Source organism: Pan troglodytes, chromosome 10, assembly GCF_028858775.2.
Source record: "Pan troglodytes isolate AG18354 chromosome 10, NHGRI_mPanTro3-v2.0_pri, whole genome shotgun sequence".
In the NCBI taxonomy this organism is placed as follows: domain Eukaryota; kingdom Metazoa; phylum Chordata; class Mammalia; order Primates; family Hominidae; genus Pan; species Pan troglodytes.
The window spans coordinates 86,662,273-86,679,720 of NC_072408.2; the positions used below are offsets into that span (position 1 = coordinate 86,662,273).

General features: G+C 37.3%; 1 protein-coding gene across 14 annotated transcripts in view; it reads right to left on the bottom strand.

Annotated features, from left to right (window-relative positions):
* Positions 1-17,448, bottom strand: part of PPP1R12A (protein phosphatase 1 regulatory subunit 12A) — a 161,426-nt gene that overhangs the window by 92,744 nt on the left and 51,234 nt on the right. For all 14 annotated transcript variants that reach the window (XM_001163581.6, XM_009425902.5, XM_016923913.4 and 11 more), the window contains exon 2: positions 6,331-6,461. In XM_001163581.6, the coding sequence (XP_001163581.2) occupies positions 6,331-6,461 (131 nt within the window). The remainder of the gene's footprint in view (positions 1-6,330; positions 6,462-17,448) is intronic.

Below are 17,448 nucleotides of genomic sequence, written 5' to 3' on the forward strand. Positions count from 1 at the left end.
AATGGCAACAAAAGCCAAAATTGACAAATGGGATCTAATTCAACTAAAGATATTCTGCATAGCAAAAGAAACTATCATCAGAGTAAACAGACAACCTACAGAATCGGAGAAAATTTTTGCAATCTATCCATCTGACAAAGGGCTAATACCCAGAATCTACAAAGAACTTAAATTTACAAGAAAAAAGCAAACAACCCCATCAAAAAATGGGCAAAGGATATGAACAGCCACTTCTCAAAAGAAGACATTTATGCAGCCAACAGACATGTGAAAAAATGCTCATCATCACTGGTCATTAGAGAAATGCAAATCAAAACCACAATGAGATACCATCTCACGCCAGTTACAATGGCGATCATTAAAAAGTTAGGAAACAACAGATGCTGGAGAGGTTGTGGAAAAACAGGAACGCTTTTACACTGTTGGTGGGAGTGTAAATTAGTTCAACCATTATGGAAGACAGTGTGGCCATTCCTCAAGGATCTAGAACCAGAAATATCATTTAACCCAGCAATCTCATTACTGGGTAGATACCCAAAGGATTATAATCATCCTGCAATAAAGACACAGGTACACATATGTTTATTGCAGCACTATTCACAATAGAAAAACACTTGCAACCAACCAAAATGCCCATCAATGATAGACTGGGTTAAGCAAACGTGGCACATATACACCATGGAATATTGTGCAGCCATAAAAAAGGATGAGTTCATGTCCTTTCAGGGACACGGATGAAGCTGGAAACTACCATTCTCAGCAAACTATCACAAGATCAGAAAACCAAACACTGCATGTTCTCACTCATAAGTGGGAACTGAACAATAAGAACACACGGACACAGGGATGGGAACATCACACACCAGGGTCTGTGGGGGGTGGGGGGTCAGGGGAAGGATAACATTAGGAGAAATACCCAATTGATGGGTTGATGGGTGTGGCACACCATCATGGCATCTGTATTCCTATGTAACAAAACTGTACGTTCTGCACATGTAACCCAGAACTTAAAAGTATAATACAAATAAAATAAAATAGAAAATATGTTCAAATGCATGAGCTCCTAATATTACTTTAACTAGAAAAAAAAATTAGTCCCTACTGAAGGTAGATAGCAAGGAAATTCATTATTTAAAAAGCCAGTACATAAGGAGAAATAATAAAGAATATACTCTGTCTCCCCTATAAAAATTGTACTGAGGTAATATGGTTTGGCTGTGTCCTTACCCAAATCTCATCTTGAATTGTAGTTTCCATAATCCCCACATGTTGTAGGAGGAACCCAGAGGGAGGTAATTGAATCCTGGGGGTGGTTACCCCTATGCTTCTGTTCTTGTGACAGTGAGTGAGTTCTCATGAGATCTGATGATTTTATAAAGGGCTTTTCCCCCTTTGCTTGGCACTTCTTCCTGCCGCCATGTGAAGAAGAATGTGTTTGCTTCTCCTTCCACCATGATTGTAAGTTTCCTGAGGCCTCCCCAGTCCTGTGGAACTGTGAGTCAATTAAACCTTGTTCCTTTATAAATTACCCAGTCTTGGGCAGTTTTTTACAACAGCGTGAGAATGGACTAATACAAAGGGTAACCAAATAGTAGAGATGAGAAAGTTTCTTTCACAAAAATATTCCAACTAATAAATAAAAAAGAATGACAATTAAAATGTTACCATTGTATAGTTCCTATGTTTTCATCTAATTATTTCTTCAGTCAGAGAACTTGGTTTTCAATGCTTTGCACACAGTAATTCAATTATAATTTATGCCACAGATGTATAATGAATTGATAATTCAAGATTGGAACAATAAATTGCATACATGGGTTCTTGGGCTCTAAAATCATTTGCCTTTTCTAGTATGTCCAAAGTCATACTGTTCCGTTTTATTTTTGATCCATAGCCAATGACATTAACACTGTAATTTTTAAGGAAGAGTATGCCTTGATGTGATAGTGGAAAGTTTATACTGCTTATATTAGTTTGCTAGGACTACCATAATAAAATGCCACAAACTGGGTGGCTTAAACAATAGAGATATTATTTTCTCACAGTTCTGGTGCCTAGAAGTCCAAGATCAATGTGTTAGCAGCTTTGGTTTCTTCATAGGCCTCTCTCCTTGGTTGGTAGATGGCTGCCTTCTTGTTTCTTCACATGGTTTCTTTCCTCTCTATGAGAGGGGCCCTGGTGTCTCTTTTTTGTCCCAATGTCTTCCTCTTATAAGAAAACCAGCCAGACTGGATGAGAAACAACTCCATCAGCCTCATTTTAACTTAATCATCCCTTTAGAGACCGCTTCTCCAAATAGAGTCACATTCTGAAGTACTGGAGGTTAGGGTTTCAACTAAGAATTTGGGGTGACACTATTCTGCCCATAATACTGATTCAGCACCCCAAAGGAAAAGAATGATGTTAATGCATACATTTTAGTACCTGACCTGATATATATAGTAAGTGCTTAAATATTTATTGACTGCATAATTTTTAAAACATGTTAATCAAAGTAGTAATATTCTTAAGAATGAAAAACTCAAGGCAGTGAGTATTTATTAAAACAATGCATATGCTGAGCATAAAATCAGGCTCCACAAACTCACTTCATTTATTTGTCCTCCATTCCATTCTGGAGAAAGGACATTACTAAACAACCTCTATTTTTAGTTTACCCTAGGACTTCTACCTTGTTAAGAATAAGCAAAAGTTGAGGGTAATTATTTTGGTGAAAAGGTGAGATAACTGAGCCAGTGTATGAAGAGCCATCATTCATCTACCTATTCACTTGGCTTCTATTACGCTACAGACCAAATGTAAAATTGTTAAATGCCTAGAAATGAAACTGTAATCTGACATTCTTTGTTCTACTATTTCCAACAGAGGTTAAAAATTTAGAACTCAATGTATCCTAATCATCCTCAAATCCTCAGAGTAAACTAATCTAGGCTTAACTGCACATATCAATAGGGATGAATTACTACTATTCAGTGCATAAATGCAGTTAGTATAGAAGCATATAAACAAACAACTGATGTGTTAGAGATGATGATGAATTTGCCAAGAACATCAGAAACTCTTCCTGGAAGAAATGACCCTTATACAAACTGCATCTTGAGAGTTTGGTAGAAGCTGCTCAAGTAATGCAACAGCAGGCAAATAAACTATTACGAAGAAAGGCACACTGATGTAAACCAGTAGGGAATGTTGGGGAACTAAAAGTAGTCCAGTATTGACAGAGTGAAAAATGTGAAGTGGAATGCAATATGAGAAAAAAGACTTAGGAAGAAACTAGATCTTTCCAATTTTATAAATAATCTTAAATTACTGAGACTAAGTAGATTGGTCAAGCACACAAAGCTAGTGAATGGCAGAACTAGGATTTGCAACAAATTTAACTCCAAAATACTTCAGTTACCACAGTGACCATATGCCCCAGTTTCCTATCCCCTGGTTTATAACTATTGTCTCTATTATTATTATAATTATTATAAGTGCTTTCTTTCATGCCTATAAAACACTGATCTGTGGACTATCTTCACCCTATCAATTAGGCCACCAGACTATTATTTTTCTATACCCAAGAAAACTAGGGTTTCATTAATTTCACTTAATCATTAGTGAAATTAACTGCTGAAAGAGGTGTTTTTAATGTATTTTTTTCTTTTTTTGAAACAAGGTTTCACTCTTGTCACCTAGGCTTAAGTGCAATGGTGCTATCTCAGCTCACTGCAACCTCTGCCTCCCAGGCTCAAGCAATTCTCCTGCCTTAGCCTCCAGAGTAGCTGGGACACATCATTGTGCCTGGCTAATTTTTTTGTATGTTTTGCAGACATGGGGTTTTGTCATGTTGCCCAGGCTGGTCTCGAACTCCTGAGCTCACGCAAGGCCTCCCAAAGTGCTGGGATTTCAGGCATGAGCCACCATGCCCAACCTGCTAAAAGAGATTATGCTGATAAAAATGAGCATTCGGAAGGATTTTGGGCTATCATCACCTTAATAAATCATCCAGTATATGCTAGAGTTAAACTGCCTTCTATAAAAACAGTCATTATTTTAAAAAAGAATCTTGTGGCAGAAAGAATAAAAAGGAAAACTTATTCTTCTAATTTTAATCTGGTTCAAGGAAACTCCATAGTTTATAGCACAGTCATAAATTCAAACTAAAGTAATTAGATTAGCAACTATAGTCAACCTTGGCCAAAAAAGGTCACTTTTGTTTGCACAAGTCCTGTAAAGCATATATTCCATATCCCACCCTCCAAAAACTGAAAATAGTCACCCTACTGATAACATTAGCAACTGCAACAAACTGCTTACCCTTCCTCATACTTCTTATATACTAGCATGTAAAAGCTGAATATGCCAAGATATTTACTTTTCCTAGCTACAACATGGACAAATGACCAAGACCAGGCCAAAAGAAGTCCCATTATGGGATGTCTTCAGCAACTGGAGGGCTCTCTGGGAAAGGTTTTCCTCTTTGATGTACACAGAATACAGGGAGGATATTTTCTACTTGCAATCCATTTTTTTTTTATTTGCTTTTGGATGTGGATATGTAAAACACAATTCTAGAGTTGTGGCAATCATCTTGTAACCAAGAGGGGAGAAGGCTAAGAATAAAGTCCATTTTTGGGAAATTCAGAAGAAAAAACTGAAAGATTCCAGGTCCTTGCTGACATCACTGAGTGGCTTAATAAGCCTAAATGTCCTTCCTCTAAATGATATTTTATCCTGTATAACAAGTACCATTATTCTTTAGGTCATTTTAAATTGGGTATTCTATCACTTGCAGCTAAAAGCATTCCAACTGACACAATAGGTCTGTGACCCAATCAAGTCTATGCAAAGAAATTATTCAAGACAATTAATATTGTCTTTTCAAACTCAGAAACATGAATACAAAAAGGAAACATAAGAATTAAACATCTGAAGAAAGAGGTTGAGTTTTAATTTTCCCAGTGTAGATACAAAAGGTAATGGTCAAAAGTTAATATGTACTATTTCCTATGAGCCAGGTCCTATGTTTGATGAATTACTGCAGTTAATCCTCACAACAAACCTAGGAAATACTACTTTAGAGAAGAGAAAACCAAAGCCTAGAAAAGTTAAACAACTTGCCAAGGTTATAGTATTCCTTGATAGTGACTGAGGAGGCATTCATATTCCATATCAATTAACTCCAGAGCCTAATCATTAAGTATAGTTAAAGATAAATGCACAATTATCTGGTTTTTTTTTTCTATGAAGAGATCTAAGTCTTCTGTTGAGCAGGAAAAGTCCAAAAAGGAAGTAAAGAACTCGAGATTGAGCGGGAAAAGTACAAAAAGGAAGTAAAGAACTTGAGAATCACAATTGTTAGGTTTAAACAACCACTGCTGTTTTGCAACGGGAAAAAGACTTCCTCAGTTTATATAACAAAGAAATCACGGCTCAGAAAGAGGAAACAAATTATGGAAAGATGTCGTATAGTTAGTGGCAGAGTCAGTAATAAAATTCGGGTAATTCAGACCTTATCGTTTCCAGGCTGGAGCACTTTTCATTTCACCATACAGTTACTGCCTTGAAATTGAGATATTGTATCTCCAGCACAAATGGGGAAAAAAAGCAAAATGTAGACAGAAAACTATGAAGGCTTACTAAGATATTTACAGAGTAGAATTCCCATATTCAATATTTATTCATTGATAAGCTTTCATATATGAGCAGAGAGACAACAAAACTGTTTACTGTGTGGATAGATAGTAATAAGAAAAATAATTTAATGAAAAAATTATTTTTCAAGATATCTATACTTCCATTGTTAAATGCTTTAAAAAATCAGATGTTCTTAGTGTGTACCCACACATTAAAGGTAGTAGAGAATACAATGACTATTTCTCATTGAATTTTCTAAAAAACGTATTTTTTAAAAAAGACAATCTTCAGAAAAACTAAGTAAACAGGCTCACTGGAGAACTATGTATCATATTCTCCCTATAGCAATGTAACCCAGTTGCCAAATTTATGATTATAAAGGAATGAGTTAGACTGCTAAGTATTAACCCTCAATCATTTGACAATGCTCTAGCTGTACTCAAAAGAAAAAAGATGGAGACAGAGAATGTGTACAATTACTAATGTTAATACAAAGTACCAAAGGCCAAAGAAGGTGGGGAGACAAAAAGAAGATCTGATTCTGAGAATATATGGATTCCCAATAACCACTTATTTTCTTTCTTGGAAAGAATAATTTTCATGAATTAAAGTAATGTAAGAGTTCACTCATTTATCTTTATCATTTCAATAAACACTCAGGTCTGTCAAACAGTATCAGAATAAAATGAAAACACAGAACTGGCTTACTCTGCAATATCAAGATATCCACAGGAAGCTGCTGCATGTAGTGGTATCCAGCCTTCATTATCAGGTTGATTAATATTTGCTCCATTTTCTACCAGAAACTTCACCATATCAACATTGTCATCAATGCAAGCCTAAAAACAAAACAGAAAGCAAGATTGGAAAAAATACAAATTAACACTCCAAATAATACATCAATAGAATAAAATTCCTACTTTGTAGCTTTTATAATATAAATATTCTCTGTAAATAAATCTGCTGCTATCTTGACTATACTCCATCAAACATGCTAATGACACTAAATTGTTAAGGGTACTTGCTTAGGTACACATACAACAGTAGTGTATGTGCCTAGACTCTTTATGGCAACCCAATCTGGATAACAAGTACCTATTAAAATGAAGACATTATAATTAAGTACTAACAATAGTCTCTATAGCAGTGGTTCCCAAAAATGTTGTCTGCTGGGGGAAGGGGGAGTAGATTCCTTTAGGGAGTTGATTAGGGCAAAACTGTTTTCAAGATAAAACTAAGATGTCATTTCCCTTTTTTACTTTGTTGACATGTACACGTGATGGTATAAAGGTACCAGCTGTAAAACTGCATGTGTTTTAGCACAAATAATGGCAGTGGCCAAAAAAAACCCACCTCTATTAACAGTCACTGTTTCGACCACTTTGTACTCATAATTAAAAAAAACCAAAACAAAACATTGCTAAGCACAGTGGCTCATGCTTGTAATCCCATCTACTTGGGAGGCTGAGGCAGGAGGATCGCTTGAGTTTGAGTTCAAGGCTGCAATGAACTATGATCACACCACTGCACTCCAACCTGGGCAACAGAGTGAGACCCTGTCTCCAAAACAAGTCGTGGTTGGGGGGCAGCAATTTTTACTCATACATGTCTTTGACAAAGCGGTACGTATTAAATCTTGGCCCTTGTATACAGGTCTTTTTTATATTCTCTGGAACAAGATAGGAAGTGTATGTTAAAGTACCTCTTCCAAGTATGATGGTTGTCTTGATGAAAAGCACTTGTGACACTGAGATGCAAGCTGACTTAGCCACTTTTCCATGTAACATTATGTCTACTTAAATGACAAACTACAGTTAGTCTAACTTTGATTTTTGGGAGATCTTTTCTTGCAAATGAACAAAATGAGTCTGTCACTTCAAGAAAAGCAATTAACGCCAGGTGCGGTGGCTCACGCCTGTAATCCCAGCGCTTTGGGAGGCCGAGGCTGGCAGATCACCTGAGGTCAGGAGTTTGAGACCATCCTGGCCAACATGGTGAAACCCCATCTCTATTAAAAGTAGAAAAATTAGCCAGGCATGGTGCAGCACGCCTAGTCCCAGCTACTAGGGAGGCTGAGGCAGGAGAATTGCCTGAACCCAGGAGGCAGAGGTTGCAGTGAGCCAAGATCGCGCCATTGCCCTCCAGCATGGGCAACAGAGCAAGACTCCGTCTCCAAAAAAAAAAAAGAAAAGCAATTAACAGTATATTTGTTGCCAATGGTAAACTTTCAAGAAAAAATGAATTAGTTATTTTAATTAAAAAATGTTATTTGGTAACATGGGTAAATCGCTATTATTTTTAAATAGTGTTTTAAATCCTCAGTTTTAAACTCTAAGACTGTAAATATTAATACATACAACCAAGAAAAAATGAATTAGTTATTTTAATTAAAAAATGTCATTTGGTAACAGGGGTAAATCATTGTTATTTTTAAATGAATTAATAGTATTTTAAATCCCTGGTTTTAAACTCTAAGACTATAAATATTAATACATATAACCTACAGAAACAAAAGCTCATTGGAATCTTCAGTAATTCTTAAGAATATAAAGAAGTCCTAAAATAAAAAAAAATTTGAGAACTACAGCCCTAAAGTAAATAAGAAGGGAACTTTTATCAAATGCTTGCTTTGTGCCAGGTAGTATGAAAGGTGCTTTATCTATGATTTACATACATTATTCTCACAAAAACCCACTCCAAGGTACTCATTGTTCCCCACAACTGTTCCTAAAATCACTCTGTTCCAGCCACAATAGGGACCTTACTATTCCTTGACCAGATACCTCAGAGCCTTTGTTCTTGCAGTTCTCACTGTAAGGAATGCTCTGCCCCCAGATCTAAGCATGCTGATTCCTTCTCATTAAACAAATCTCAATGCAGATGTTTCTTCTTCAGGAAGGCCCTCCTAGTCATCCTTTTAAAGTAATTCCTAGTACTCTATCACATTATCAATAATATCAATAGCCACAATTTTCTTATTTATACCTATGTTCTACCTCTACTAGAATGTAAACTCCATAATTTTCAGATTAGGGATATATCTGTATGTGAATATAAGTACTTTATACCTGTGTTCATAAACACACTCCATTTACCCTGGGGAGGCTTTCTGGAATTGGCACTATTCATAATCATCATCATATTGTCCCTCCTGAGATGCAATCCCCATGTATTACCAGGACCCCTGCCCAAGAATGTAAAGTCTGTGCCGTGTATTTGACTTGGGGGATTGGGAAGGTGGGATGAAATCCACTCAAGGAGCCTTTAACTTGGTGAAAGGTTTTTTCCCTCCTAATTCACATAAAGCCACTATTTGCCCAGAGGGCAAGTGGCCTTTTTTTTTCTAATGTGGGTAAAACTCAGTAAATGAACTAATTAGCTCCTATTTCCTATCTATGATAAACAACTAATACACAACTAGGAGTATGTGGGCTGATGACTATTATCTCTGTACTCTAAAAGTGTTTCTACTAAACTGATCAGTAGACACATTAATTTACACACTGTCATCTTTGGTTTATTGCCAGAAGATCTTTGTTGGAAAATTCATGTGCTACCCATTTAAATGTATAAAAAGCCCAAGTTTATTAAGAATCCGGAAGGATATTTGAAGTAGCTGTTGAAAGTAATAAAAATTGATGTGCCATTTAAAAAGTGGTTCTAATACATTTTGCTACACATAGACCATTACCTTTATCTACCCATCCCCTTAAAAGAGGCTTAAACACCAAGACAGTACTTAACCACCAAAGGAAGTTCCTGTTTGTTCATATTTGGGGAAAAAAACTATTTTCTAGGACTGAAAACACATCATCAACAACAAAAAAGGATATTAATATCAGACCATAACTCATGGAGAAAACAAAAGAGCTTCTTAAATGCCACTTCAACCTAAGAAAGAGCAGTTTGGGGCTGGCTGATGAGAGATAATGGATCAGCATTATACACAAGCAATGCATAAATAAGATACGACTGTATCCACATTTCATAAATGAAGTCTTTGCTCAACTCTCACCTTTTTGGTATTGCCTTTCTTGGACAGCATACTAAAATTACAACCCCCTCCCTACCATTTTATATCCTGAGTATCTACTTTATTTTTCTCCATACCGTTTATTACAACATACTATATATACTTTGCTTACTTATTTACCATCTGTTTACCCACTCCCAGAATGAGCGTTTACTGAGAGCAGGAATTCTGCTGCATCCTCAATACCATGCACAGTTCTTGACATGCAGAATTCGGCTGCTTCCACAATACCTTGAGTTCTTGGGCTCAATAAATGAATTAATGAATGTAGGAGGAAGCTAAGATTCAAAGAGATTAAGTAGCTTGAATAAGTCACACAGACAGGAAATGATAGGGCTGGGAATCTCACAGAGATGCTCAGGTTCCAGAAACTCAGCTTTTTCCACACTTAACACACTGCTTTCCACAGATGTTCCTAGTTTATCAACACATTTCTCACCTGCAACAGGATATCACGCATTCTAGGGGCTAAGTATTACTTGTATAAATGAAATAAATTTTCCTTAACTACCATAGAAACAAAAGAAATGCTTTTAGCAGCATTTCCCTAAGGAAGAAAATGACAAAGTTTCTATCAAGAAAAGCACTATACGGTGTACCCAACAAGTTTTAAAGCGGGAGGCTGAGGCAGGTGGATCATGAGATCAGCAGATCAAGACCATCCTGGTAAACATGGTGAAACCCTGTCTCTACTAAAAATACAAAAAACTAGCCAGGCATGGTGGCACACACCTGTAGTCCCAGCTACTCGGACTGAGACAGGAGAACCCCTTGACCCCGGGAGGCGGAGGCTGCAATGAGCCGAGATCATGCCACTGCACTCCAGCCTGGGCAACAGAGCAAGACTCCATCTCAGAAAAAAAAAAGGGTAAAAGCATTGAGAGAGAATCACTGCTTTTGGTTTTAGGTTCTAGTTCTGGCTCTGCCACAAATTTTGTGGCTGTGAACAAGTAATTTAATCTTTTTGGACGTTGGTGTCTTCATATTTCAAGTGGAGGGAAGAAGTGTGAGGGGGGTATTTATCATAAAAATTCCCTACCATATTTAAAATTATTATGTATCTTCCCTCTAGAACAAGTTATAAGCAAGCTGACGGCAGTTTTCCAAAGTGCCTAGAACATATCTTACATATAAGAGATGATAAAAGAATACATAGGCAACGTTGATACAGATATTGCTCAAGAAAACTATTTTTCACAGGGCAGTGGTTAAAAGAAAGAGGTTTGAGAATCACAGCTATTTAATGACGAAGAAACATAAAAAGTGTATTGTATTAGAAAGTAGTTTATAGAATGCTGAGATAAGAGAGTGACTTACTGTGACTTGCATAATCATTCACTTTCCTTGAGAAATCATACTGATTAAATTCTTTCTCTTTTCAGACAGAGTCTTGCTCTGTCACCCAGGCTGGAGTGCAGTAGCGCAATCTCGGCTCAATGCAACCTCCGCCTCCCGGGTTCAACCGATCCTCTTGCATCAGCCTCCTAGGTAGCTGGAACTACAGGTGTGTGCCACCATGCCTGGCTAATTCTTGTATTTTTAGTAGAAATGGGGTTTCAACATGCTGGCCTGGCTGGTCTCAAACTCCTGACCTCAAGTGATCCACTCACCTTGGCTTCTCAAAGTGCTGGGATCACAGGTGTGAGCCACCACACCTGGCTGATACTCATTAAATTCTGTTCACCTTTTTTTCTCAACCTCTTTTTAATCCCATAGGCTCCAAAACTGTATCCTGAATTTTATCCTCAGTATAAGAATATAAAACCCTACTTGATAATTATATGTAATACAAATATGATTATTCTTTTAAATTGAAAAATATCAACAAGCAAATAAGAAATGATTCTTTATAAAAGAATATGGGGAAATGCCCACAATATATTAAGAAGGTTTCTTTTTTGTTTGTTTTGTTTTTTAAGCCTACAACACTACAAAACTACAAATCTTTGTTGGGGTGATTTTTACATAGGGATATACATAAGTGAAATTTCACTGAATTGTATACTTAAGAGTTGTATACTTTACCAATGTAAATTATACCTCAAGTTAAAAAGTTAAAAAAAAAAAAACAGGCTACCATTTGAGACTACTATGTATCACTTAAAATACCTATTCCTTTAACTTCTACGCCTTGCCTCCTCAAGTTCCACATACCAAATGCAATTGGTATTCCTAGTAGTCTCCCATTCAAGTACTAACCAGATCCAACCCTGCTTAGCTTCCTAGATTAGATGAGATCAGGTGTTTTCAAGGTGGTATAGCAAGTTTTTTTTAAAAAGGATGCAAATATGGAAATGGAAAAGGATAAAAGAATATAGGAGAAAACACACAATGTATTTTTTAATGCCTAATATGATTTAAAGTTTTATATTAGTCCGTTCTTATGCTGCTAATAAAGACATACCAGAGACAGAGTAATTTATAAAGGAAAGAGATTTAATTGACTCACAGTTCCACACAGCTGGGGTGGCCTCAGGAAACTTACCATCATGTGGAAGGAGAAGCAAACACCTCCTCCTTCACATGGCAGCGCTGAGCAAAACAGGAAAAGTCCCTTATAAAACCATCAGATCTTGTGAGAACTCACTCACTATCATGAGAACAGCAGCATGGGGGTAACTGCCCCTATGATTCATTCAATTACCTCCCACTGGGTCCCTCCCACAACACATGGGGATTATGGGAACTACAATTCAAGATGAGAGTTGGGTGGGAACACAGCCAAAGCATATCAACTTTACTAAAAAAATTCACACAAGACTAAAAGAATACATCCTGAAGGTTAAAAATAATGGTTGTGAGACCCACTTTTATTTTCTTCCTTAATTTTTCCTTTATTTTCAAAATGTCTACAATGAATAGACAGTGTTTCAAGTAAAAAATTCAAGAAGTTCTTTCTTACATAAAAAGCATTAAATGGTAATGTGGAAAAACAACCAAGGCTGGGTGTGGCAGCTCATGCCTATAATCCCAACACCTTGGGAGGCTGAGGTAGGCAGATCACTTGAGGTCAGGAGTTCAAGACCAGCCTGGCCAACACGGCAAAACCCCGTCTCTACTAAAAATACAAAAATTAGCCAGGCACGGTGGCACATGCTACTTGAGAGGCTGAAGCAAGAGAATCGCTTGAACCTGGGAGGCGGAGGTTGCAGTGAGCCAAGATCACGCTACGGAGCTCCAAGCCTGAGCAACAGAGCAAGACTGTCTCAAAAAAAAAGAAAACAACCAAATTGCTGGTGAAAGTATGAAATTCACACAACCACTTCAGAAAACTATCTAATAGCATCTACTAAAGTTATGTGGAATGGATAAATACACAGGGTGGGGTGAGGTGTAGGAAGGGAGATCCTATTCACATAACAGAATCCTATAAACTGATTAAAAAAAGAAAAGAACATTGAACAAAAAGAACAAAATACTGCTATCTTCAACAACATGAATGAAATACATAAATGAGTAAAGAAGGCAGGTAAAGAAGGCAGGTACAAAAGGATACATACTGCAGGTCTCCAGATAAAATAAGATCTGGTGATAAGACTCAGAACCAGGGTTAAATCTGTGGGAGAATGACAGGAGGGACACAAGGGGGCTTTCCGGGCAGTTGGAAATGTCCCTATCTTTGTCGGGGTGATTTTTACATAGAGATACACATATGTGAAATTTCACTGAATTGTATACTTAAGAGTTGTATACTTTACCAATGTAAATTATACCTCAAGTTAAAAAGTTAAAAAAAAAGCAGGCTACCATTTGAGACTACTATGTATCACTTAAAATATGTATTCCTTTAACTTCCATGCCTTGCCTCCTCAAGCTCCACATACCAAATGCAATCCTTCTTTTAACTGATAACCTCTAAATACTCTGAAAACATTTTTTTCCCCAAGAATTCTAGCATATTCTCTGTTTACGGCTAAATATCACTAATTCCTTTAGCTATTTTTCATATTATATATACTAAAAAGTATATATGCCAAGATCGTATGAAAAAGATCACATTAAAATATAGTTGGATAGTCCATAAATAACAATGATCACATAAGGGCCATAATAGCAGTGGGTAGAAAGTACTAAAGTATCACTGAGGACATAAAGAGATCTTTTTGTGACTAAGAGGGTCCATACGGGTCCCTACATATTTGAGCATAGTTTTGAAGATTATATAAGAGTTCAAGTACCAAATCAACTGGCAAGAACCTCACTGAGCACAGACACTGCTGATTTTAAAAGTTCATGGAATAAACAAACAGTAAGTCAACCAGTGGTAGACAGTATCTGTAAGTTATAAAACAGGATAAGGCTAAGTGGTAAAAGATCTGAATATAATGCAAAGACTGTAGTTGTACTACAGATGATTTTCAACCTCTTTTTACCTCAACAGACGAACAGAATCTGCTATGTTCCCATCAGTAACGGTGGCTCAAGTAAGCAGTAGGAGAAAGTAGAAAAAAACACTTTAGAATTTCAAGATGATGCTTGAAAAAGCTTATTTAGAGTTTTTAGGAAGAGGGGTGACGTGATCAGATCAGTATTTCAGAAAGGTCACAGAAGCAATAAGAAGAGGAAAGGGCCTGAACTAAACCACCACCGATATCGGCATACCTAGTTTTACTGTGCCTCATGGATACTGCATTTTTTTGTTTGTTTGTTTAAAATTTGAAGGTTTGTGGCAACCCCGTGTCAGGCAAGTGTATTGGTGCCACTTTTCTAAACATGTGCTTACCTCATGTCTGTGTCACATTTTGGTAATTTGCACAATATTTTAAATTTTTTCATTATTACTAGATCTGTTATGGTGATTTGTGATCAGTGATCTGTGATGTTACTATTACAATTGTTTTGGGGCGCCATGAACCATATTCATAGCAGAGGTGAACTTAATTGATAAATGTTATATATATGCTCTGACCACTCCACAAACTGGCAGTTCCCCATCTCTCTCCCTTTCCTGAGGCCTCCCTATTCCCTTAGAAATAACAATATTAAAATTAGACCACAATGAATAACCCTACAATCACCTCTAAGTACTCAAGTGAAAGGAAGAGTCATGTGTCTCTCATTTTAAATCACAAGCTAGAAATGATTAAGCTTGGTGAGAAAGGTATGCTGAGGTAGGCCAAAAGCTAGGCCTCTTGTGCCAAACAGCCAAGTTGTTAATGCAAAGGAAAAGTTCTTGAAGGAAATTAAAAGTGCTACTCCAGTGAACACACAAATGGTAAGAAAGCAAAGCAGCCTTACTGCGGACATGGAGAAAGTGTTAGTGACCTGGACAGGTCAAACTAGCTGCAACATTCCCTTAAGCCAAAGCCTAATAGAGAGTAAGGCCCCAGCTCTCTTCAATTCTGTGAAGCCCAAGAGAGGTGAGGAAGCTGGAGAAGAAAAGTCTGAAGCTAACAGGAAGTTGATTCATGAGGTTTAAGGTAAGAAGCAATCTCCATATCATACAAGTGCAAGGTGAAGCAGCAAGTGCTGATGGAGAAGCTGCATCTTCCAGATGCAGCTAAAATCACTGATGAAGGTGGCTACAACTAAACAATAGCGTTTCACTGTAGACAAGGCAGCCTTCTACTGGAAGAAGATGACATGTAGCACTTTTATAGCTTGAGAGGAGAAATCAATGCCTGGCTTCAAAGTTTCCACGGACAGGTTGAATCTCTTTTCAGGGGCTAATGCAGCTGGTGACCTTAAGTTTGAAGCCAGTGCTCATTACCCATTCCAAAAATCCTAGGTCCCTTAAGAATTACACTAAATCTACTCTGCCAGTGCTCTATAAATGGAACAACAAAGCCTGGATGGCAGCACATCTGTTTACAGCATGGTTTACTAAGTATTTTAAGCCCACTATTGAGACCTATTGCTCAGAAAAAAAGATTCCTTTCAAAATATTGCTGCTAACAACAATGAACCTGGTCACCCAAGGGGTCTGATGGGAGATGTACAGGATTAATGTTGTTTTCATGCCTGCTAACAAAACATCCATTCTGCAGCTCAAGGAGTAATCTCCACTTTTATGTCTTCGTATTTAAAAAATACATTTTGTAATGCTATAGTTAGTTGCCACAGATAGTGATTCCTCTGATGGATCTGGGCAAAGTAAATTGAAAACCTTTTGGAAAGAATTCACTATTCTACATGCTATTAAGAACATTGGTGATTCATGGAAGGAGGTCAAAATATCAACATTAATGGGAGTTTGAAAGTTGATTCCAACCCTCATGGACTTTGAGGGATTCAAGACTTCAGTGAAGGAAGTAACTGCAGATGTGGTATAAACGGCAAGAGAACAAGAATTAGAAGTGGAGCCTGAGGATGTGACTGAATTGCTGCAATCTCATGATAAAACTTGAATAGATGAGGAGTTATTTCTCATGGACAAGCAAAGCAAGTGGTTTCTTGAGAGGGAATCTACTCCTGGTGAAGATGCTGTGAACATTGTTGAAATAGCAATAAAAGGTTTAGAAAATGACATAAACTTGGTTGATACAGTGGCAGGGTCTGAGAGGATCGACTCCAATTCTGAAAGAAGTTCTACTGGGGGTACAATGCTATCAGACAGCATCACATACTACAGAGAAATCTTTCATGAGAGGAAGAGTCAGTTGATGAGGGAAACTTGTCTTATTTTATGAAACTGTCACAGTCACTCCAACCTTCAGCAACCACCGCCCTGATTAATCAGCAGCCAACATCAAGTCAAGACCCTCCACCAGGCCAGGCGCGGTGGCTCACGCCTGTAATCCTAGCACTTTGGGAGGCCGAGGCGGGCGGATCATGAGGTCAGGAGTATGGGACCAGCCTGACCAACATGGTGAAACCCCATCTCTACTAAAAATACAAAAATGAGTTGGGTGTGGTGGCATGCACCTATAATCCCAGCTACTCGGGAGGTGGAGGCAGGAGAATTGCTTGAATCTGGGAGGTGGAGTTTACAGTGAGCCGAGATTGTGCCACTGCACTCCAGCCTCAGCAACAGAGCAAGACTCCGTCAAAACAAAAACAAACAAAACAAAACAAAAAAAACCCTCCACCAGCAAAAAGACTATGACTGACTGAAGGCTCATATAATCACTAGCATTTGTTTTTAGCAATAAAGCATTTTTAAATTAAGGTATGTACTACAGCATTATGATTTTTTAAAGATATAATGCTACATTACATTTAATAGACTACGGTATAGCATAAACACAACTTTTATATGCACTGAGAAACCAAAAAAATTTGTGTGACTCACTTTTTTGTGGTAGTCTGGAACCAAACCCACAGTATCTCTAAGGTATGCCTGTACTCATGAAACTGTATTAAGGAAGCTTAGGAGGAAATGTTCAAGGTTTAATGAAAGATATGAAGAGTTAAGATGCAGGAAGAAGACATTCATGAAGATACACACCACAGATTCAAGCAGCAGATTGGGAAAAGAAAGATGACAATTTTATTTGTTTTGGATATGCTGAATTTATAGGTGTCTGTACCCCTATCTAACCATATAGATCTGGAGCTGTGAAAATAAACGTGGGAAGAAAATGTCAATTTGGGAATTATCTGCATTGAGGTAATAAAACAATGGGACTTGAAATCATTCAGGGAAAGAGTGTAGAGAAGTGATTTTGAAAACAGTAAGGAAAGGGGTAAGATTAAATCATGATGAGGATATTGTGCTTGGAAAACAGACATTTGTGATACCTTAGTCAGTAAACAGCTAGAAATAGAAAGTTCAAGACACCATCTAGTACAGAAGACAAATACAAAAATAGATGATTATATCAAAAGGAATATGGTAAGACAATTTCAGACAC